This window comes from Dromiciops gliroides, chromosome 1 (genome assembly GCF_019393635.1).
Source record: "Dromiciops gliroides isolate mDroGli1 chromosome 1, mDroGli1.pri, whole genome shotgun sequence".
Lineage (NCBI taxonomy): Eukaryota > Metazoa > Chordata > Mammalia > Microbiotheria > Microbiotheriidae > Dromiciops > Dromiciops gliroides.
In genome coordinates, this window is record NC_057861.1 from 601,414,782 (window position 1) to 601,437,911 (window position 23,130).

The 23,130-nt window shown below is 42.4% G+C and overlaps 1 protein-coding gene across 1 annotated transcript; it reads left to right on the forward strand.

Annotated features, from left to right (window-relative positions):
• The first annotated feature begins 1,023 nt into the window (after window positions 1-1,023).
• DCTN3 (dynactin subunit 3) lies at window positions 1,024-23,012 on the forward strand. The gene is made up of 7 exons (XM_043983605.1): window positions 1,024-1,174; window positions 5,719-5,803; window positions 17,415-17,501; window positions 18,818-18,901; window positions 20,641-20,699; window positions 21,762-21,821; window positions 22,454-23,012. The coding sequence occupies exons 1-7, from the start codon at window positions 1,079-1,081 to the stop codon at window positions 22,541-22,543; spliced, it is 561 nt and encodes a 186-aa protein (XP_043839540.1). The 5' UTR covers window positions 1,024-1,078; the 3' UTR covers window positions 22,544-23,012.
• The last annotated feature ends 118 nt before the right edge of the window (window positions 23,013-23,130 follow it).

Consider the following 23,130-nt stretch of genomic DNA (forward strand, 5'->3'; position numbering starts at 1 on the left):
GTATCCTGGGATGTAGTTTTTCTGGGCCTAGCGATCACATTGACCCATATCTACCCATTGACAAGGTTCCTAGGCAGGTGTCTACAATGGCTCATTTACAATCCTGGGAGCTGTCGGAGTCACATACAATTCCAGAGGTTTCTGCGTTGACCTAGTGGAACTCTGGGGACAGAAGGGAGGAGCCTGCACCTTACAATCCTGGTGGAGTTGGTGTTGATCCGCACAGGTGGGGTGGAAGGCTGGGTCAGGGCCATCACACTGCAGTGGGATTATTTTATTATCAATCAACAAGCATTTCTTAATGGTGTACTACGTGCCAGACCCCTATTAGGCGCTGGTATACAGATACAAAGGATGAAAGAATCCTTATTCTCAAGGACCTTATATCCTCATGGAGGACTTTACAGGCAACTCCCCAGCCATACCTGACAGTGCAGTGATGGGAGGGATGATGGATACAGGAGATGGCTCCCAAGATTTTTCGGGGGAGATTCAGACTGGAGCTTATTGGGTCAGTGGGTGTAGCTGAACCAAGGGGGAGGGGCTGAGCTGGAGTGGGATGGGTTGAGAAGAGTGGCGGGGCCGAGTCGAAGTGGGAGAGGGGGCGTGGAAGGGGCTGAGGTTTGGAGGGTGCTGGGAGACTTTTTGGGGCCAATCGCCCCACTGTGTGGACTTCCAAGATATGTAAGGGGTTGTCTTGGGGATTCCTGGGTAGGAAAGGACACGCCAAGGCTCTAGGCGGGGCAGGCCTGGAAAGGAGACCAAGAGAGGTACTCATTTTAATCAGAACGGCAAGTAGAATAATAGCGATTTTATATATATATAGTAGCGATTTTAGCCACCTGGACCTGGTCAGAAGTTGGTTGCCTAGGTAACTAGGTAACCAGGCAGGCTGGACCAGGTACAAAGCCTCTCCCAGGCCACTTCTGGTACGAGAGGGGCGGGACTAAAGCCCCAGCTGGGGAATGTCGTGTCGTCACTTCCTTCGCAGGTAGGCTCCCGTGCACTTGGATTGGTAGCCCCTTCCAATCAGCCGGATGTCCCGCCTCCCCAGTTTTTCCTGGTTCTGGCTGCGGCAATGGCGGCTCTGACAGAAGTGCAGCGGTTACAGGCCCGGCTAGAGGAGCTGGAGCGCTGGGTGTACGGGGCGGGCGGGGCGCGCGGCTCTCGGAAGGTGAGCAGGACGAGACTCGGGGCTCCGGCCACAAACCCAGAATTCTCCCTTGCGTGACTCTTTCTCGACCCCATCCTCCTAGGGCTGTGACTGCCCACTGATTCCACCCCTTCAATTTATGACTTCCTCCCCACAGTGACCACCCTCCTCTATGTGACCCCCCCTCCCCCCCACTGCCTGGTGACCACTCTTCTCTGTGTGACACCCCCCCCCCAATGACTGCCTGGTGACCACCCTCCCCAGTCTGACCCCCCCCCCCCCCGCAAATGATTGCCTGGTGACTACCGTTCCCAGTGTGACTCCCCACCCCATGACTGCTTGGTGACCACTCTTCTCTGTGTGACCCCCCCCCCCCCCCCGCGACTGCCTGGTGACCACCCTTCTCTGTGTGACACCCTCCCAGTGACTTCCTGGTGACCACCCTCCCCAGTCTGACCCCCCCAAATGACTGCCTGGTGACTACCATTCCCAGTGTGACACCCTCCCAGTGACTTCTTGGTGACCACTCTTCTCTGTGTGACCCCCCCTCCCCCCCGCGACTGCCTGGTGACTACCCTTCTCTGTGTGACACCCTCCCAGTGACTTCCTGGTGACCACCCTCCCCAGTCTGATCCCCCCAAATGACTGCCTGGTGACTACCCTTCCCAGTGTGACACCCTCCCAGTGACTTCTTGGTAACCACTCTTCTCTGTGTGACCCCCCTCCGTTCCCACTGCCTGGTCTCCCCACTGCCTGGTGACCACTCTCCCCAGTGTGACACCCTCCCAGTGACTGCCTGGTGACCACCCTCCACTGTGTGAAAACATTCTCCCCCACACACCCAGTGACTGCCTGATGACCACCCTTTTGAGTGTGACAACTCCCACTTGTTTTTTTGTGTCAACTCCCCCTTTTTAGTGACTGACTGGTAACCATTCTCTCTAGTGTGATCCCACCTCCTACAGTGTTTGACTGGTGTGTCACCCCACACATCCCTGAAGCCCCCAGTGACTACCTGGTGACCACTAACTGACCACCCCCTCCCCTTCCCACTATGGCTAGCACTAACAACCCCTGTGTCTCCTCCTTGACCCTCACTGTGTGACAAACCTGTGACTTCTTACTGACCCCTTGTGATCCCTAGTGACTGCCCCTTCTTGATGCTTTCCTATTACTTTACCCTCTCATTCTGTGACCTTCTGTTATTTCTCTTCACTGTACCCCTAATGACTCTCACCAAAGTGACAGCTCTGGTGACTCCTCACTATGCCCTGTGTGATATCTCCACTTATTGACAATATCTGGTGATTCCCCATCTTTGACTTCTTACTGGTAACCCCCAATAATCCTTCCCTCCCATGACTCTTCACTGATGTCCTACTGTGTGGTCTCCAATGAATTTCCCCCAATTCTGCCCCCTCACTGATTACCTCTGTTGTGACCTCTGGTGACTGCACTCTCTTCACCACTCCCCTGTGACTCCATCTCAATGATTTTTCATTGCATGACACCCCCCACCCATGTGACTCCTCTTTGATCCTCCAATTTCTGATGTATATCTTAGGCACACTGAAATTTACTTCTCACTTATTCTCCACTGTGTAATTCGAACACATGGTGCCAATCCCTCATTGAATAACATCCAGTGATCCAGTGACAGTCCTTCATTGTGTGAGTCTATGTCCATTCCTCTGACTGACACTGCCCTGCAATTTCTCACTGATCCTTTACTTTGAGACCCCCAATAGCAGCCCTCCTCCATTTCACCCTCATTGATTCCTTCTAACCCCTCTAGTGACTACTTCCCTATAGATTCCCATTATTGAATGGCCAACTTGTGTGTGACCTTCTCCTTGGATGGTCCTGAATGACTGAATGACTGTGGTCAGCATCATCATGTTTTCCTTCTCCAGTATCCCCTCCTGTCACTGAATATCTACTCCCAATGACATAACTACCTCCCATTTTCTTTTGCCCCACTGTGTGAATCTGATTACCTCCCTGTGTGAACTCCCAACAGATCATCCCAATATGGTTCATCAACTCCTCTAGGGAAATGGTTGCCTTGCAGCAATGCTCTACTCATAATCTTCTCACAGACCATCAACTCTGTTCTGGCCTCATTTTCCCTCTTGCACAGTCTAGTTAATTAACCAGCTCAATTATTAACTACTTTTAGGGGCAGCTAGGTGGTAGAGTAGATAGAGTGCTAGGTCAGGAAGACTCATCTTCCTGAGTTCAAATCTGGCCTCAGACACTAGCTGTGTGACCCTGGGCAAGTCACTTTACTGCCTTTGTCTCAGTTTCCTCATCGGTAAAATGAGCTGGAGAAGGAAATGGCAAATAACCCACTATCTTTGCCAAGAAAACCCCAGATGGCGTCGTGTAGAGTCAGACATGACTGAACAACTACTTCTACCTTTGAATCCTCAGTTTTCCCTGTGTTCTGTGTCCTCCCTGTTATCTCTGAGGCAAGAGTCTGGGTTAGATGACAGAACTGGACAGGACACTTCATTACACAGAGCAGTTTTCTTCAATGCCTGCCTGTTAGATTCTTTATAAGCTCTGAGTTCTTAGCTATAGGAAATAATCTGAAACTGTAGTAAGAAGGAATTTCTTTCTATACAAACAAGAATTTTCTTTATAGGAAATGAAAAACCAGAATGAATAATGGACCTGTCATCTTCCTAGGAAATCAAAACAAGGAGTTGTAATTCCTAGTCACTTTAGGCTGAATTAGGAATAGGACTACCCTGTGACAAGGTGGTAATAGATAAAATAGCCCCCTGGAATTATTTTGGGGCACAGTTGACCATTTTTAGCCCAGTCTCCTGATGATTCCTTCCTTCTCTGAGAAAGACCCTGACTTAGAAAAACTCCACAGGAGACCTTCAGCAAAAGGACATCTCAGATTTATTTGTCCTAGGGGAATAACTCAAGTTGTACGGCACAGATAAGAAATTGGGAACAAGGGGACTAGTGACTCTTCTAGATAAATGCTTGGGTTTTGGTTCTTTTATTATCTTTGGGATTTCAGCATAGTATTTGAGTTATCTGGTATTTCTTATTTCATTCTATGGCCATGCAACCTCCTTTTTCCGTCATACATTTGACTTACATAAAACATATAATCAGTGGGCAGCTAGGTGGCACACTGGATAAAGCACTGGCCCTGGATTCAGGAGGATCTGAGTTAAAATTCGGCCTCAGACACTTGACACTTACTAGCTGTGTGACCCTGGGCAAGTCACTTAACCTTCATTGCCCCACCAAAACAAAACATATGATCAAAGTTATATTTTAAAGATGAGAAAATGGAGGATCAAAGAACTAAACTGACATGTGTAAACTCACACAGATAGATAGTAAGCAGCAGAATTTGGATTCATATGCAGATCCCTGGACTCATCTCGTGCTCTTTCCATCACACCGTAACTGAGAAGGATATCGGTATTAAAGAAATGAGCATTTATGGTGACCCAGGAAAAAGGAGTAGATATTCAGTGACAATAAAAATTCAGAACCACAATAGAAAAGCTGTCAGAAGGTGGTATATGATTGCGATATGAATTGTGTTGACAATGAGTGCTCTTTCCAGAGGAGGCGGGGTATAATTTTGACTGGGATGTTTTGAACTGAATCTTAAAAAGAGTAAGTAAAACCTAAATTGTTAGAGAGGAATAAGGTGGAGAGGGGGAATCTACATTTTAGTCAGATGCTCCTGTATCTTTTATGTGTGATGCTCATCTTCCCTTCCGAAGCTGAAGCCTCTTGATTTGAATATTAGCTTTTAAGGAGGTGCCATTGTTCTGCCTGCATTTGATGGTGGAGACTGCAGGGTATAGACTAGAGTGCAGTGCTGCCCAAGTTGTTTATGATTCTGCACACTTCTCATGGAATCAGATTTCATCAACAGGCTTTCCTGTCCTGAGCCTAGTAAGTAGGGAATAGAATTGTCTGACTAGTCTATGTTCTAACTTTCTGCTTTAGTTGCCATGATCATTTAATTAAATTTCGAGGCAGAAGAGTATGAACTGATGTACAATTTTTACAAACTCACTATGGTTTCAGTTTGATTTCAGTTAAAGTTTCCAAAGAAATCAATTTCTTTCCCCACATTATATTTCTTATCACTACCTACACCTTTTCTTCCAGACAATCTGTGTTTATTGAGCACCAATTCTAGGCCCAGCACTGGACTCAGTTACATTGTGAGGGAGAGAAAGGTGCTTACGTTCTGCTTGTAAAGACAAGCCCAACATAAGAGAAGCAATTGGAGAATAGTTACAAGACAGCATAAAATACAGAAAACTATAGAAGACTTAAAATTTGTAGACAAACATGGAGGGATCTCCTAATAATAGTGGGTAGCCTATGTAGGTGGTTGGAGACTGAAGAGACTGAGTGATGTGTGAAGGATTTGGGGAGGGAGGGACAGGTAGGTCAAGCTTAGGGATTTGGTGATAATATCTTTTATATTTGCCAGTCCCTGGCTCCACCAGTCCATTGCTTCTGTTAACCTGCCTTTATTGTTCTCTCTCTTTTACTCTTCTTTTCTTCCCTAGGTAGCTGATGGCTTGGTTAAGGTGCAGGTGGCTTTGGGGAACATTTCCAGCAAAAGAGAGAGGGTTAAAGTCCTGTATAAAAAGAGTAAGTTCTTCTATTACTGGTATTTCTCAACTGCTAGAGTTTCTGGGGGTGCGGGAGAGTGACTCCTTCTGCTTTACAAGACCAGGGTGGGTGGAGACATAATTTGGGGGGGGGGGCTTTGGCCTATTTGGATGCTGTCCAGATATGATGTTGTGTAGCTATGAACATGCAATGGTTTGTTACTCCAACTGGAAATAATTCATTATTTGGTTAGTCCTCTATTGGTAAGAGGTACCCACATGAATTATCAGTGACCAGAGCTATAGTCAGACACTTTCACCTTGGTGTGGTGGTACAGAAGAGGAAGGGAGGAAGGGATGGAGGGAGGGAGAAAGCTAGAAATGGAAGGAGAAACACTCCAGTACTGAAAAGAAGACTTTGGGTTAGGATTCTTCAGGTACAGTTGAAATAAGAGAAGCAAATTGGCTCTGGGGCATCCTATAAGCCATGCCATTCAAGCCAATCTGTGGCCAGACTAATTAAATTAATTAAAATTTGATTTTAAAAAGTGTGCTTTGTATACTTATCCATTTTGATGGACTGTTTTATTTTCCACTTTTTAAAAAATATTATTTTAAAATAAATATTATTGGTGTATTTTTTACATCATCATAGTTATCTCCAGTATCTTTCCTCCCTTCCAGAAAGCTATCCCATATGACAAATAGTATTTTTAAGACAAAAAAAGAAAATGGAAAAAGAAGAGGAAAAAATCATCACAACTGATCAATACATTGAAAAAGTCCAAAAACATGAGCAATATTAGCTAGGTGGCTTAGTTTCAGCCTCAGTTTCCTTATCCTTAAAATGGGGATAATAATAGCACCTACTTCCCAAGATTGTTGTGAGGAGCAAATGAGATAATATTTATAAAGGCACAGTTGCCTGGCACATAGTAAGTACTATATACAAAGTTTTCACTTTATGGATTCTGCAGACCTCTACATAAAAATTTGTAATATGAATTTGTACATGGACATGAGGAAGGGAGGGAGGCAGGAAGGGGATTGTAGACCTGTAGAGGGAGGGAGCCAACACACAGTTCAAGGACACATGGAGTCCAGGGAAGAGGGAAAGGGGTGGACATGGACACAGACAGCACAGGATGAGTGACATGCCGGGCCAGGAGCAAAAGCATGGGCAGACAGAAGACAGACATGTGGGGGCCCAGTGGGTGGTCAGAGTGGGGCAAAAGTCTCTCTGTATAGTGGAGGTCTCCAGCTAAGCCCACAATCTGATTGGCATCTGTTCTGCTTTCATTTGAAGGGATTTTTTTGGTGGGAAGGTGAAGGAGGTGGGATACTGCAGAGTGCTGAGACAAAGTGCAGGAGCAGAGAGAGAGAGAGAGAAAACAGTACTTTTTAGAACAAGGATTTCTTTTAGAATTCTTTACATAAAATTGAATTTGTATATGTAAAGATGTCTGTAAATACTTATTCTCTTCCCCTCTCTGTATGTGTAATACCTATGAACCTTCTACTTCCATTAAGCAGTGGGCTGGGAGGTATCCTCTCATATCTCCCTTTTTGAGTTATGCTTTATCTTGATAATTTTGTTACATTCAGTTTTGAGTGTGTGTATGTGTCTTTCCATTTCCATTGTTATGGTTATGATGCATATTGTTTTCTTGACTCTACTTCACTCTGGATCAGTTTGTGTTCTTTCTTTGCTTCTCTATATTTACCATATATATAATTTCTTACAGCACATTAATATTCCATTATATTCATGTACCACCATTTGTTTAGCCATTCACCAAAAAATAGGCATTTGCCTCCCCCCCCCTCCAAAAGTGCTGGTATAAATATTTTGGTACATATGGGGATTTTCTTCTTATATATCCTTGGGATATAAGTCCAGTAATGGAGTCTCTGATTCAAAGGATTTGTATATTTTAGTCACTTTATTTGCATAATTCCAAATTGCTTTCCAAAAGATTGTATTATTTCATAACTCCACTAGGATGTATTTGTGTTCCTATCATTCTACAATCCCTCCAGAATTTACTATTGCCATTTTTTGTCATCTTTACCAATTTGCAGAGTGTGAAGTGAAATCTCAGGGTTGTTTTGATTTTCATTTATCTTGTTTGTAATTTGGAGCATTCTTTCTTGTGGTTTTGAATATTTTGCAATTCTTTTTGTTCTTTTTGTGCTTGTTCATGTCTTTTGACCATTTTCTATTGGGGAATAGCTATTAATCATATATGTATAAATATATATGTATATATTTATTCATTGTTTGTATATCTTGGATACCAAATTATTATCAGAAAAATTTGGTACAAAGTTGTTGGTTTGTTTTTTTTTTCTATTTGACCACTTCCCTTTTTTTTTTTTTTTGGTGGGGCATTGGGGGTTAAGTGACTTGCCCAGGGTCACACAGATAGTAAGTGTCAAGTGTCTGAGGTTGGATTTGAACTCAGGTACTCCTGAATCCAGGGCCAGTGCTTTATCCTCTGCGCCACCTCGCTGCCCCAACCACTTCCCTTTTTATCCTAGGTGCGTTAATTTTGTTTGGGCAGAAGCTTTTCAGTTTCGCGTGATCAAAGTTATCTGTTTTATCTTTTGTAACTGTCTTTATTTCTTGTTTGGTAAAGAATACTTTTATTTAAAAAAATAATATGATCTTTAATATTACAGTCATCTATCAATTTAGAATGCATTGTTGAATATGGTATAAGGTATTAATCTAAGCCTAATTTCTGCCATACTGCTTTCCAGTTTTCCCAGCAGTTTTTATTAAATAAGGAATTTTTTCCTTGGTAGTTTATGATTTCTACTTTATCAAACACTAGGTTATTGAGTTTCCTTGTTTCTGATTCTGCCTTGTCTGTTCCATTGATCTCTCTGTTTGTTTTTTAACCAATACCAGATAGAGATTATTGTAGCTGTCATTAGTTTTCTTGGTGAGTTCCTTTTGAAAAACTCTAACTTTGTTTAGGTTAAACTAGGGAAAAGTGAGTTTTTCTACAGCTCAGAATTTAGAGAAGGGATGTTTGTACCTCTAAAGCCCAGGTGTGATGTAGTAGACAGTGAGCAACCAGATTAATTCCAGAGGTGAGGTAGAACCTACACAGCTGGGACAAAGAGTAAGTGGGGATCTAGGTGAGGTAGGACTAGGACCAGCTGTGGACACTGTAGCATCTTTCTGCCCAGACATCTCATTGCATCATCTGGTCGTGAGATGAAGGGGTTCAAGTCCCTGCTTCATGATGAGAATTGTGGAATGAATCTCAGGCAGTTTCCAGGGGGACAGAAAGTGACTAGATATAGCTTTAAGTCTCTAAATCCCAGATGACTCTCATGAGGAGGAGCTGAGTTAGGCTTCATAATGAATTTATTTTGGTTTTATGTACCCCCCTTTTATTATGGTATAGCTGAGAAGTAAAGCAGACCAATTATGGACGTCCATTAGAAATTTGTGGAGAGATTTACAGTGTTTGGAAAGTTTCAGCATTGGGGACTCTTTTTGGAAAGACAGAACTGACCTCTGCTCTGAACCTTTCAACCTTTAATTCATCCTTTTAGCCATTCTAGCTACATTCATTTCCAGGCTTTTCATCATTCTTATTGGCCTGTGAAAATTGCATTCTCTCCACTAGCAGTCACTGTAAGGAACCCACTGTTCTCCCTATATTCAGAGTAAGAAAAACAACATCAAACTGCGAGTCAAACACATACTTCCTTTAAATATAAACTTTACAGAAAATCAAACACTATTGGAAAAACCAGTTCAGTTCAATAAACATTTACTGGGTTAGTCAAAATATAATTCCTAAGATGAGATCTCTTTGAAAGGAGAAAAACATATTAGTATACAGTATTTACTAATACTGATTATAGGTATCATTCAGGTTTTATATGTCAAGTTTTGGGGGAAAGGGCAACCTTTCTTCAAAATGATGTTGTATTAAACTCCTATGTGCAACCCATTTTGCTAGGTTAAGTATTAGCAGTGCAGAGATGAAAGAAAATGCAATCCTCACTACAAGGATTAGTAGTAGGGAGAAATAAGATATGTACATATATTTCGATACAAAACTAGAATATGATCAATGTAGTAGAAGGGTCTTGACAAAATACTATGAAAAATATCAAATTCCAAGCTCTCTTCTTCTTCATAGTGGTAGCTAGTAGATTGTATGTCATTCTGACGATAGCTCCTCTTTACTTTAATTCTTTCTGGCTCCTTGAAGTAGTTTTTCTTTGAACTTGGAGCTATGGATTTTGCCTATTTTATATACTAATGTACGTACATACATACATCCCACATACATATATGTGTGTATACATACACATATACACATATATATGTATATATGATTTTTTCCTTTTGGGTTTTCAGGAAGTAACCAGTGGATTCTTTTTATTCTATTTTGCTTTCTTGTTCTAGGAGATCAGGACAATTTTCCTTTATGATTTCTTGAAATACGTTATCTAAGACCTTTTTTTTAGTTATCCAATAATTTTAAATGATCTCTTCTTGCTTTCCCCCCTCCCCTTATTGGTTTTATTATGAGATACCTTACATTTTCTTCTTACAGCTTTATTATTTCTTGATGTTTTATGGAGTCATTAGCTTCTAGTTGTTCAGTTCTAATTTTTATGGAATTTTTTCACCCCTTGTTCCCACTGTTAATACTCTTTTCATATCTTTCTTCACTTGTATAATATATAATTTTGCCTGCTTTCTTAGTGGACAGAGGAAAGGTGGGAGGAAGGGAAAGAATTTGGAACTCAAAATGTGAAAAGAAAAGAATGCTAAAAATAAATAAATAATGAGTTTGTTTAAACAAAGAAGTTAGGCATAAGGCCAGGTTTAAGAAGAAAGATGAGGAGTCCAGTTTTGGATCTCTTGAGTTTGAACTGCCTTTGACATGTTTGGTAAGTAGGTGGAAATATAGATCTGGAGAATGGGCTGGAAGTATAGATTTGGGGGTCGTTTGCATAAAGGTGATAATTGATATAATGGGAATGGATATGAATACCAAGGAAAGTAATATAGAAAAAAGGGTCAAAGATAGAGTGTTTGGAAATACCTGCATTTATGGTATAGGAAAAAGATGAACCTACAAAAGGAGACAGAGAAGGAACATCAGTCAGAGAGGTAGAAGAAGTATAGGAGTCCAGTGTTATGGAAGCTGAGAAGAGAGAAAATAGGAAATAGTGGTCAATATTGCAAGTGCTATGGAGAGGTCAAAGAGGATGAGGACTAGGAAAAAAAGACTTTGGATTTGATGAGGAGGAACTATGACAGTACCCCACACTCTTCTTTGGTGTCTATTCTTATATACATTTTTTTTTTGGCAGGGCAATGAGGATTAAGTGACTTGCCAGGGGTCACACAGCTGGCAAGTGTCAAGTGTCTGAGGCTAGCTTTGAATTCAGGTCCTCCTGAATCCAGGGCCTGTGCTTTATCTACTGCACCACCTAGCTGCCCCAGGGTTTATATACATTTTTTTTTTTTTTTGCATTTGGTGTCTGTTCTTAAGAGTTATTTTAATCCTTACCTAATTTCTTTGAGGGGCTGGACAGATGACTGAATTACCTGAATGTTTTCTACTCAATAGAATTGTTCAGGATGGTCCTTTGACTGGAGGATCACTCCTTTTTCCCTTAGTGGGAAGCCTCCATTTTCTTTTTTTCCCCCTTTTAAAATTCTGAACTTAACAAATGAGAAAAAAATTCTTTTAAAAAATTAGCATTTCGGGGCAGCTAGGTGGTGCAGTGGATAAAGCACCAGCCCTGGATTCAGGAGTACCTGAGTTCAAATCCGGCTTCAGACACTTGACACTTACTAGCTGTGTGACCTTGGGCAAGTCACTTAACCCCCATTGCCCCACCAAAATTTTAAAAAGTGAAAATAGTATGCTTCAGTCTGCATTCAGACTTCATAGTTCTTTTTCTGGATGTGGAGAGCATTTTCCATCATGAATCTTTTGGCATTGTCTGGGATTATTGTGTTGCTGAGAAGAGCTAAGTCTATCACAGTTGATCATCACATAGTGTTACTGTGTACAGTGTTCTCTTGGTTCTGCTCATTTCACTCAGCATCAGTTCATGTAAGTCTTTCCAGGTTTTTCTGAAACCTGCCTGTTCATCATTTCTTATAGCACAATAGTATTCCGTTACATTTATATACCACAACTTGTTTAGCCATTTCCCAGTTGATGGGCATCTCTTCAATTTCCAATTCTTTGCCACTACAAAAAGAGCAGTTATAAATATTTTTTATATGTGGCTCCTTTGAAAAACATTTTTTTTAAGAAAAAGAGGAATAGAAAAGATAATGAGCAAAATTGATCAATGCATTGAAAAAAACCTGAAAATATATGCAATGTTCCACATCAGCAGACTTACCTCTCCAAAGTATTGGAGGGAAGTATTTTCTCATTTCTTCCTTGGGACCATGCTTGTTTGAATGTTGGTTCACTTTCATTTGTTTTGTGTGGGTTGTTCTTTTTATTTACGTAATTTTAGTAATTTTGTATATTGTATTCTTGGCTCTGTTCATTCTGAATCATTTTATATAAGTCTTTCCATGTTTTTCAGTAAATAATCATATTGGTTGTTTCTTACAGCATAGTGATATGCTGTTAGTTCATGTACCAAATTTGTTTAGCCATTTCCCAATCAATGAGCATCTATTTTGTTTCCAGTTCTTTGATGCCACAATAATTACTATTTTGGGATATGACCTCCTTGAGATATATGCTTACTAGTCAACTCTGGATAAAAAATTATGGACATGGGGGCAGCTAGGTGGCGCAGTGGATAAAGCACTGGTCCTGGATTCAGGAGGACCTGAGTTCAAATCCAACTTCAGACACTTAACACTTACTAGCTGTGTGACCTTGGGCAAGTCATTTAACCCTCATTGCCCAGCAACAAAACAAAACAAAACAAAACAACAAAATAAAAAATTATGGACATTTTAGTCACTTTACAAAATTTAGAATTGCCTTTCAAAATGATTGTACAGTTTACAGATTACAGTTTCACTAACAATGCACTAGTGTACCCAGCTTCCCACAACTCTTACAATATTGACTATTCTTGTCATTGTCATCTTTTTTAGTTTACTTTACATGAAATAAAATCTCAGATTTGTTTTGATTTGCATTTTTCTTATTATGATTTGGAGCATTCTTTCATATGATTAATGGTTTCAATTTTTAACTGTGTGTTTATATCCTTTGACCATTTGAGTTGTTTGATGTATTTCTGTATTAAATTCTTTATATGTATGTTAGTCTGTGGATATGTTCACCCTTCCTTTGTCCAGTTCAAATAAAAGTAAGGACTCATCTGATATCTACTTTCCCTTTGTCCACATTCGTGTACCATACTTCAGTTATAAGAAAATGATAAATTCCATCTCCTGCTTTCTCCTTTCTAGACTATTATATTTCTTTTATCTTCTCTTAAAACTTGAAATCAGAATCAATCCACCTCCAGTACCTCTGTCTTTCTTATTTAATTTCCTCAATGTCCTTTGAAGACATTAAGGTTTGGAAAGGACACTTGTTACTTTTCTTATTAGAATGTTAGCTCTTCATCATATAATTCCTTGAACTTGATCAAATATATTTACCTTTCTGAATTTCTCATGAGCCTTATGTTTGCATTTCAAAATTCCTATTCAGGTCTGGTCTTTTTGTCAGAAATTTTTGAAAGTTTCTTCATTCTGTTAAGGTTTATTTTTCCCCTTGTAGTATTGCACTCAGCCTTGCAGAGTATGTTATTTTTGGTTATAAACCTAGCCCTTTTGCCTTCTGGAATACTGTATTCCAATATCTTTTATTTCTAATAAAAGCTACCAGATCTTGTATTATTCTGACAAGTTCATTGATATTTAAATATTTTTTCCCCCCTGGATGCTTGTAATTATTTTTTGACATAGAAGCCTTGCATTTCAGCTATGACATGCCTGGGACTTTTCCTTTTGAGGTTTCTTTTGAGTTCATCAGTGGATTCTTTCTATATTTATTTTGCCCTTTCATTTTACTAGATTTGGACAATTTTCATTTATCATTTCTTGAAATATAGTGTCCAGGTGTTTTGTATTTTAAAAAATTTAAATCATTTTCCCCCAGGAAATCCAATGATTCTTAAATTCTCTCTGACTTATTTTTCCAGAACAGTTGGTAGTTGTTTTTTTAATCTAATTTTTAAAAAATAATTTTTAATCAAATATTTTTGTCTTCTGCTTTTTCAGTCTTTTAAATTTGTTGTAATATTTATTGCTATATCATAGAGTAATCGATTTCTTTTTGGTCTATTCTACTTTTCTGAGAGCCCATTTCTTGTGTAAACTTTACCACTTTCTGTTCTAAACTAATTATACTCATTTCACTTCCTTTCACCTTAACTTTTATTTCATTTAAAATTTATTCTAGGTGTTCATGTAGTCCATTTTTCCTTTGAGTCTCTGTTTGCTGTTGTTAAAAAGTTATTCTATTTCTCTAGGTCAGATTTTTTGGGTATCTCTGAATGTATTCTAATTCCTTACAATAGTTTATATCTTCTTTCTTATCTCTTCAGCCTTAGCTCCTGAACTGGGGACTTGTCCCAGTGTTAGGCTATGTGTCCTGCTATTCTTTTGGGTGAGTGGTTCGCCATGTTTATTCTAGACCTGGGCCACCTGGGTTCCTGTACTGACCTCCACCTCCTTGGGTTAAGTCTCTCTGGGTCTTTGAGATTAAGAGTACTGAATTCTCAGGGCCCTCTCTTACATCTCAGGACAGAGTGCTTAAGAGTGCTCCTGGCCCTAGGGTATCTTGGTCTGAATTCTGCCCTACCCAGACTGATCATTGCTTCTCTCATTCACTTTCAAGCTCTCCACCATGGGTCTCTGACCACCTTTGGGCTTCCTGGGGGAAGCCTCAAGATACAGAACCTTACAGGCTATATGTATATGACCCATCTCTGCTCACTTTGAGAGGCTATAATCTTCTTTGCTTGTATTGGCACTGACTTTTCTGGTGGTGCCCTTTGTTCCCATTGTTCATGGGCTTCTTCTGGCTGTTGGTTTGTTCAGTTTTGGAGTGAATAAAGTGACTTAACTGTAATTTTTCATTGGATTGGTCTGGTGTGATTTTTAGGTTTTTGCTGGAGTAGATGTGTCAGAGCTGGGCCTCCTGCCTTCATTTACTCTCTGAGCTTTGCCAGAAATCTCTCCATTTCCTTTTTTTCCATGGACCTTTGTCACTTTCTGCAAAGCCCAAGTTAGAGTTACCTTGCCAAACTGTGGGAGGAAAGCTGCAGACTTTTATGTAGGTGACCCCCTGTTTTTTTCTGAGAGAGAAGAAAGTTACTTTTTTTGAACAGACCTGTGCAGCTGCTTAATGTCTTCATAGGATATTTAGGGAGTTAAATAAAAAATTGTGGATTGGAAGGTAAAAAAATGCTAGTATAAAAAGAAAGCAGAAGATGGTAGAATTTGCTCTTTCTCATAATTGGGGTGCATGAGAAGAAGAATATACTAATGTGGAGGAAAGAATCATGGGAAGAGGGCATCAGATTAAGCTATCTCTAATCTGAACTGGACAGAACAGGTTTAAACACAATTTGGGGTAGAAATACATCAAACTCAACAGAGAAAAAATGCAGGATATAATAGGGAGGAATGGGGGGTAGGGAGGAGAATGAGACCAGAGAAAGAACAACTTTCTTGATCCTGAAAGGGAAAAGGGGATGGGGTAGAAAAGCAAAGAAGTAGACTCTAAGGGGGTGCCTTAGATTGCCTCTAGAATAGATTGCTCAGTTGGGCAATGGCTAAACAAATGGTGGTATATGAATGTAATGGGATATTATTATCAATAAGAAATTATTAAAGAGAATTTCAGAGAACAATTTCAGTATGAGATGATGCAGAATGAAGTAAGCAGAACCAAGAGAACAATTTATGCAAGGACAGTAACACTTTAAAGAGAAACAACTTTGAAAAACACACGAATTCTTATTTTTAGAATTAGGAATCATGTCTCAAGGTGACTATGATGAAGCACATTAAGCTGCCTTCTGACCAAGACATGGTAGACACACAGTGCAGAGACATGCCTTTTTGGATGTGACCATTGTGTGACTTCCTTTCGTTCGACTACTCTTGCATGTTACAAGTTTTGTTTGCTGTTGTTTTTTTCTTTCAGTTTTCAATTGGACTGAGGAAGGGAGAAGATGAGTAATAGTAATACTGAAAAAAGAGGGCTATGTAAGATTTTTATTTTAAATGCACAGAAGGGAAAGAGAAGTTAAATTCAGAAAGAAGTATAGACAAGTAGATCAATTTTGAAAGTAACCTGTAGAATTTATTTTATACTTTTTCTTTAAAAAGTGTTATGAGGGGGCAGCTAGGTGGCGCAGTGGATAAGGCACTGGCCCTGGATTCAGGAGGACCTGAGTTCAAATCCAGCCTCAGACACTTGACACTTGCTAGCTGTGTGACCCTGGGCAAGTCACTTAACCCTCATTGCCTCACCAAAATCAAACCAAACAAACAAAAAAGTGTTATGAAATGGAGATTAACAGTTTTGTATGATATCCTCTTTTGTGTTCTGTGTGTATAGAAATATTCTTTTTGCTGTTTGAATGCAACATAATTTAAAAAAATCAAGTGTATTTGTGGTTAGACTTTAGTTAAGCTTGAGTTAAAAGCCTGTGATCTTTTAAATTTCCCATGGGGCAGCTAGATGGCGCAGTGGATAAAGCAGTGGCCCTGGAGTCAGGAGTACCTGAGTTCAAATCCAGCCTCAGACACTTAACACTTACTAGTTGTGTGACCCTGGGCAAGTCACTTAACCCTCATTGCCTCACCAAAATCAAACCAAACAAACAAAAAAGTGTTATGAAATGGAGATTAACAGTTTTGTATGATATCCTCTTTTGTGTTCTGTGTGTATAGAAATATTCTTTTTGCTGTTTGAATGCAACATAATTTAAAAAAATCAAGTGTATTTGTGGTTAGACTTTAGTTAAGCTTGAGTTAAAAGCCTGTGATCTTTTAAATTTCCCATGGGGCAGCTAGATGGCGCAGTGGATAAAGCAGTGGCCCTGGAGTCAGGAGTACCTGAGTTCAAATCCAGCCTCAGACACTTAACACTTACTAGTTGTGTGACCCTGGGCAAGTCACTTAACCCCAATTGCCTCACCAAAAAAAAAAAAAATTCCCATCCATGTTTTTCAGGAGGGGGTGTTTTCAAATTTAGCTTATTGATAAATAATTCAAATATTTTTAAGCACCCCATAACCTTTAGCTTTGTTTCAGCTGAAACTAAGATTAAAAGGGATCCCCCCTCCACTTCCATCATTATCACTAGAGGAAGTGAGTGTCCCAGTGGTTCTGATCTGGTAGTGGTTGGCAGTGTCTATATCATTTATTGAACCCCTGCATCTGGAACTGGGGACAGGAAGTTGGAAACTAAAAAAAAATATAAAAGTCTCTGTGTTAGGGATTTCATTGATCTTAGGTGGAAACAATGACCAGCTCAAATGTCCCTTCTCCCCACAAGTTAAATTCCTAGCTCCTCTTCCCAAATGACAAGAGCTTCTCAACATTTCCTGAGTTGTTGACTTTTTCTCTGTTCCCTTTCTTTCTTTTGATTTTTTAGTCGAAGACCTGATAAAATACCTGGATCCTGAGTACATTGATCGGATTACTGTTCCTGATGCTGCCAAATTGCAATTCATCTTAGCAGGTAAACAAGTGGTGAGCTTTCCCTACTAGGCACCACTAGTAGTAGTAGTAGTAGTAGTAGTAGTAGTAGTAGTAGTAGTAGTAGTAGGCTTCCACCAATCTCAGATGACCATGGATCAGCGCCTTGAAGAGCCACAGGCCACAGTGTGGCTGTGCAGTCCGATACGGGAGCTGTAGCTCCTGCCACAAGGAGGACATTGGAAAACTGTGCTCTTTGTTGCCCATCGGTAGGCACCACTAGTGAATGCTGTATCCATCTAATTGCTGGACCACTTGGAGATGTTCTCCATTCCTGAAGAGACTGGCTCAACTCAAGGTTTAATTTGTTCTAAGCTAGCACTAAGAGGCCCAGCTCAGTCTAGGCCGTTGGCCATTACTAAGTGATTTGGAATTCCCTATGGGGTCCTCAGGGTGAGGAGAGGATGTTCTCAGAGGAAGAGAGGGTAGGTCTGGTCCATGAATTCTTGTTCTCATGGCAGTCATTGTGACTAGCAGGGTCAAATTCAGAGCCACAATAGAATTCAGATCTGTTGAAGTCCAGGTATGGGCTAACTAGTGTATCCTGAGATCAGTCTTTCTCCCTTGGGTGTGCCCATCCTGTAGCCCCTCAGGATTTTCACCCAAAAGTTACCCTTTGCCTACTAGGCCTCACTCAAGTGAGGAAACTGGGTTTTAGGGGAAGGGTGGACTCGAAATTGGATTTGAAGGTTCATCTTTCTTGTGTGGCAAGGACCATTTTGGCAGCCTAGGGAAGACTGGAGACCCTCTCTCAGAATCATATTTGGGGGGTGGGGCAATGAGCATTAAGTGACTTGCCCAGGATTACACAGTCAAGTGTCTGAGGCTGGATTTGAACTCAGGTCCTCCTGAATCTAGGGCTGGTGCTTTATCCGCTACACCACCTAGCTCCCCCCTCAGAATGATATTTTTAAATAGTTGAAGGACATATTCTTTTCATTGAAAGGTTAGTGAAAATAAAGATACATACATACGTATATGTATATGCGTGTATATGTATATATGTGTGTGTGTGTGTGTGTGTGTATATTTTTTTCCCCCATCCAAGTCCATGGATTCACACAATTATGCATGTCAAGGAATCCCTGATTTTAGAGCAATAAATATCCCCTAGATCCAGGGTAGGAGGAAGGCACCAGGGTTAGTTCAGGGTGGACCTTGTAATCTCTGGGTGTCTATTTTCTGCTTCAACACACACATACACATGTGCATGCACACACACAAAGATGGATTCTTGAGGCAGGAGGTATCTGCTTAGGCCCTGACCTCTGATTTACTGTCTGCTTTCTTTCTTCTCAGAGGAGCAGTTTATTCTCTCCCAAGTGGCACTCCTGGAGCAGGTGGAGACCTTGGCTCCCCTCCTGGACAGCTCTCACATCAAAGGTAACTCCAAGACCCCATCCCCTGGGAAAATCAGCTGCAGCTGCTGCTCATCTCCTTCAAATAGCTACAGAAATGGCCAAGCTGGCTAGCTTATTGCATTGTGCCTTGTAATGTCTTTTTGGACTTTAGTCCAGGTTGGGATTAATGGGGTGCTTTAGATATGGGAAGGCTCCTGAATCTGGCTCAGCCCAGCTGACTCAACTTCTAGCGCCTCCAGCCTCCATCCACACTTGAGTCTCTGCTGTAATCCCTGGCACTGTCTTGATCAGTATCTAGATACACATAGTATATTCCCTCCTGGTTTGGGGCTGTCATTGAGAATGTGCATGTGCTCGTGAACCCTTTTTGGGGTCTATCTCCAGAGGTTTGGGGCCGAGGGCTTCGTGTGGAACCACAGTTTTCCTTTGCACCCTCTTTCTCACTGAGCCACTTAGATGAATCCATATCCCTTTCTTTGGATGTCAGTTTCCCCATATGCAAAAAGGTCAGAATTCCTGAAAGCTACCTCTGGTGGTTATTGTCCAACTTCCTGTTATCCATATCCCTATTCTGAATGAGGAAAAGAGATTCCATAATCTCCCCCCCCCCCACCCCCCTTGACTCATTGTAGGTCTTAGTGACATTTATTTTGGATAAATTTTTTTCACATGTGTAATGTGGTAAAAAGAAGGCAGAATCTGACTGGAAAAGGAAGGGGTGGATTATACATGTGTAATGTTAGCTTTTATTGTCCGTAGTACTAGATACCAACTGGCCGTGCAGTGCTATTGTTGCCTGTCACCTAAGAGATATTGAAAGCCTGAGTGTACCTCAGAGGGGCTGAATCTTCCTGCTCTCCATTCTAGTCCTTACCGCTTGGTTTTGGTGGGGCCAAGTCCTTAGGGGTGGGGTAGCAATCAGAAGGTTCCTCCCTGCCCTCTATCAGGCCTTAGACTACTGCGAAGTGTGGAGAATTCCTTCTTTGTACTGACAGAGAGCAGCCTCTGCCTCTGCAGAGTTGAGGGGAGGGGGTGCAGGGGGGAGTGACAGACCTAAGCTTTAATTGAATCCAGATATCCATCTTGTCCTTCTTTAGGAGTTTTCTCTACATCTCTTCAGTGCTGACTACTAGAAGCCCTTGTCTCACTAGCATAAGCTGCTGCCAATGCTCAGAATGATGAATTTCTGGGAGGCTTGCTTAGGGACTCAGTGCATGTTAGTGGTCCAGTCCTGGGCTCATCCAGTGAAGTGTTTGTTCCCTGGCTAGGCTGGACCCCTCCAGCGAAGGAAAAAGAGGGCCTGGATCACAGTGACATGCCAACATCTCTGTAAAGCCCTTTGCCCTTTCTCTCCACCCAGGCCCCAGGGGTAACCAGCCTTTGGGAAGGGTAGGGCGGGTGCCCTGGGACTTTGCCTCCTTTGCCCTTTCCTTCAGTACTCCAGTAGGCCATGGTTCCGTGATTAGTACTATACCTAACCTCCTTTTTCCAGTCTGCCCCTTCAGGGGTGAAACGGAGTGGCCAGGCAGCTTTCTTGCCCTGGGAACCTTCAACACTGGCCCCCCTGCCCCACACTCCCATGGAACCCTTCCTCCATCCACAGTTGCCAGGCAATCGATAGAAACTATCGTTTGTTTAGTTTAGAGACTCAATACTTTAATCCCAGCCGAAGACCTAATAGACTATTGAGTATTCCCCAGAGGATTTAAAAAAAAACAAACCAAACCATCAAATAACAGCTTCTGCTTGTGTGATTTTCAGCTGTTCCCAAGCATGCTGCCCGGCTGCAGGCCCTGTCACAGATCCACATCCAGCAGCAGGTAGGGGTGTGGTGTCTGGAGCTTGGAAGTGGGAGGTGGGAGACCGGGAGGGAGGAGGGTGGAGGGGGAAGGGAAGAGGCAGCCCTCCTCTTGTCTGCATTTGTGCAGGAACATGTTTCTGTCCTTCGGTCCATCTTGCCCCTGCTTTTCTCCTCCTTTTCCCCAGAGACCCAAGAAGAAATCAGCTTACAGAATGTTTCAGTCGAGGAAACATCCCTAGAGTGGTTATATGGCTTGCCTGAAGTCACAATAAGCCAGTAACAGAAATGAAACCAGAATTCCAGTCTCTTGACTCAATCTACCTTTCTTCCCAATGACTTGTGGAGGGGGAGAAGGAAGGGGAAGGTAACAGGGACAGTTTAACCCTCAGTGAGACCTACAGAGCAGGAAAACTACTGCTCCCGCTCTGATCTTGCCCTGAGCTCTCCCCACCTGTGATCCAAGCCTGCATCTGCCTTGACTTCTCCTGTTTCAGGCTCTCCTTTGGGGAGGTGGGAGTGCAACATAAGTAAGAGTGACAGAGCGGGTGCCCCTGGGTGTGTCCAGCCTTGCTTCCCCTGATCCAGTTATGGCCAAACTAACTGAAGGCTCTAAGGCATGCCCCCAACCCCTCTCCCTCATCTGCCTGCCAGGGACCTGATCATCCCCTTTAGAGATTCTTTATTCTCTTGGGCTAAGCATTAGCACAAGCCTTTCTAGCTCCTTTAAAAAATGTCGCCTCAGGGCAGCTAGGTGACTCAGTAGATAAGCACTGGCCCTGCATTCAGGAGTACCTGAGTTCAAATCCGGCCTCAGATACTTGACACTTACTAGCTGTGTGACCCTGGGCAAGTCACTTAACCCTCATTGCCCTGCCAAAAAAAAAAATAAAAAGAACAAAAATGTTGCCTCCCCCTCCCCCACTGGGGGAGCCTCTGGGGCTGAGCAGCAGCAGAATCAGAGGGAGCGAAGAGCGCTTGAGGCACCAAAGTTCCTGTTCTGGACTTTTGAGGGGTGCTCACTTGGGAAACTCCAGCCCATCCCCAGAGAGCTGCCAGCTCCAGCGGCATTGTCTCATTTCAGGATCAGTGCGAGGAAGTCACTGAAGCCACCAAGGCGCTCCTGGAAGAGTACAACAAGATGGTATCCTTTCACCTCGGCAGGCTTCCCCTGCTGTTCAGCACGCCCAGGCCTAGTCCCTTGTGCCCCTCCTTGCCTTTTCTTGAATGTCACACATGTTTACAAATGGGGATGGCCCAGGCAACAACTCAGAGAGGAATTGAGAACAGTTGAATTAAGCCTTGAGTGATGGCTGGAGTTTCACCAGTCAGAAGCTGGGAAGGACATTCCAGCCTTAGGAAGTGATGTCAGTGAAAGTGGCAGATGGGAAAATCGAGGACACATTCAGGGAATGGTGAATAGTCCGGCACAGTTGGAGTGGAGGTCCCTTATAGGAGATAGTGGTCAGTGGAGTTGGAAAGGTTGGTTGGGGTCAGAGCACAGAGGGCTTCAGCTGATAAGCTGACTGGGCTGCACTCAGTCCTGTGTGTACTGAAGAATCCCTGGTGCTTCTAGAGTGGGGACATGACCTAGTGAAGGCAGACCCTTCAAAAGGCTAACCTGAATAGCCCTGAGTTCCTTCTCCGTCCTGTGCATCCCTCTGTCCTGCCCATCTGTCCATTGAAAACTCCCCTGCAGAGAGATCGGTGAAATGTCCATTGACCAGAGCCCCCTTGGGCACCATGGTTATTCTCATCCTTGACTCCACTTCCAAGACGATTCTCCTCTCCAAGCAGTTTGTTCAGTGGGATGAGCTCCTGTCCCAGCTGGAGGCAGCGAAACAAATCAAACCAGCAGCAGAGTGAGGGAAGGCATTTGTTGGTTGAGTTCCCTCCTAGAACATGTTCCCCACTCAGGGCCCTCCATTTCCCTGTATTTAATGTCTCAGGCACCCACCCAGGTGGGTGCCACCTGCCTGTGCCCCCTCAGCTTTGTATCTTGCCCTTTCACTTGGGATGAGGATGGGCTATGTTTTTAATGGAGTTGGGAGAAGAGACTTGAAGGGTTACTATTCTTTAGTCGGCCCCAATGTGAATGTGTGAAAAGGATACCTGGCAGTCACTGCCTTTCACTCACTCTGGCTGGAAGTTCTGGGGGGATCAGAAGTCAAGGTGACTTGCAGACATGCAGGCCTTGTCTCTGGGTTCCTTCTTTTCAGCTATATCATCATCTTCTCCTTTACTCCCTTCCCCACCCAAAACCTACACCACACAATAAAAATCGAACTCTGTTGTCCTTATTACTATACTAATAAAGAACTGACACAGAAAAAAAGTTGTAAATGATTGTGATGTCCTGTTGGGGGGGGCAGGGCAGGAGAAGGATAGGATTGGAAGAGAGATGAACGGAGTTTCTGCTCAGCCCTACCGATTCAAACTTCAAGTGCTTCAAC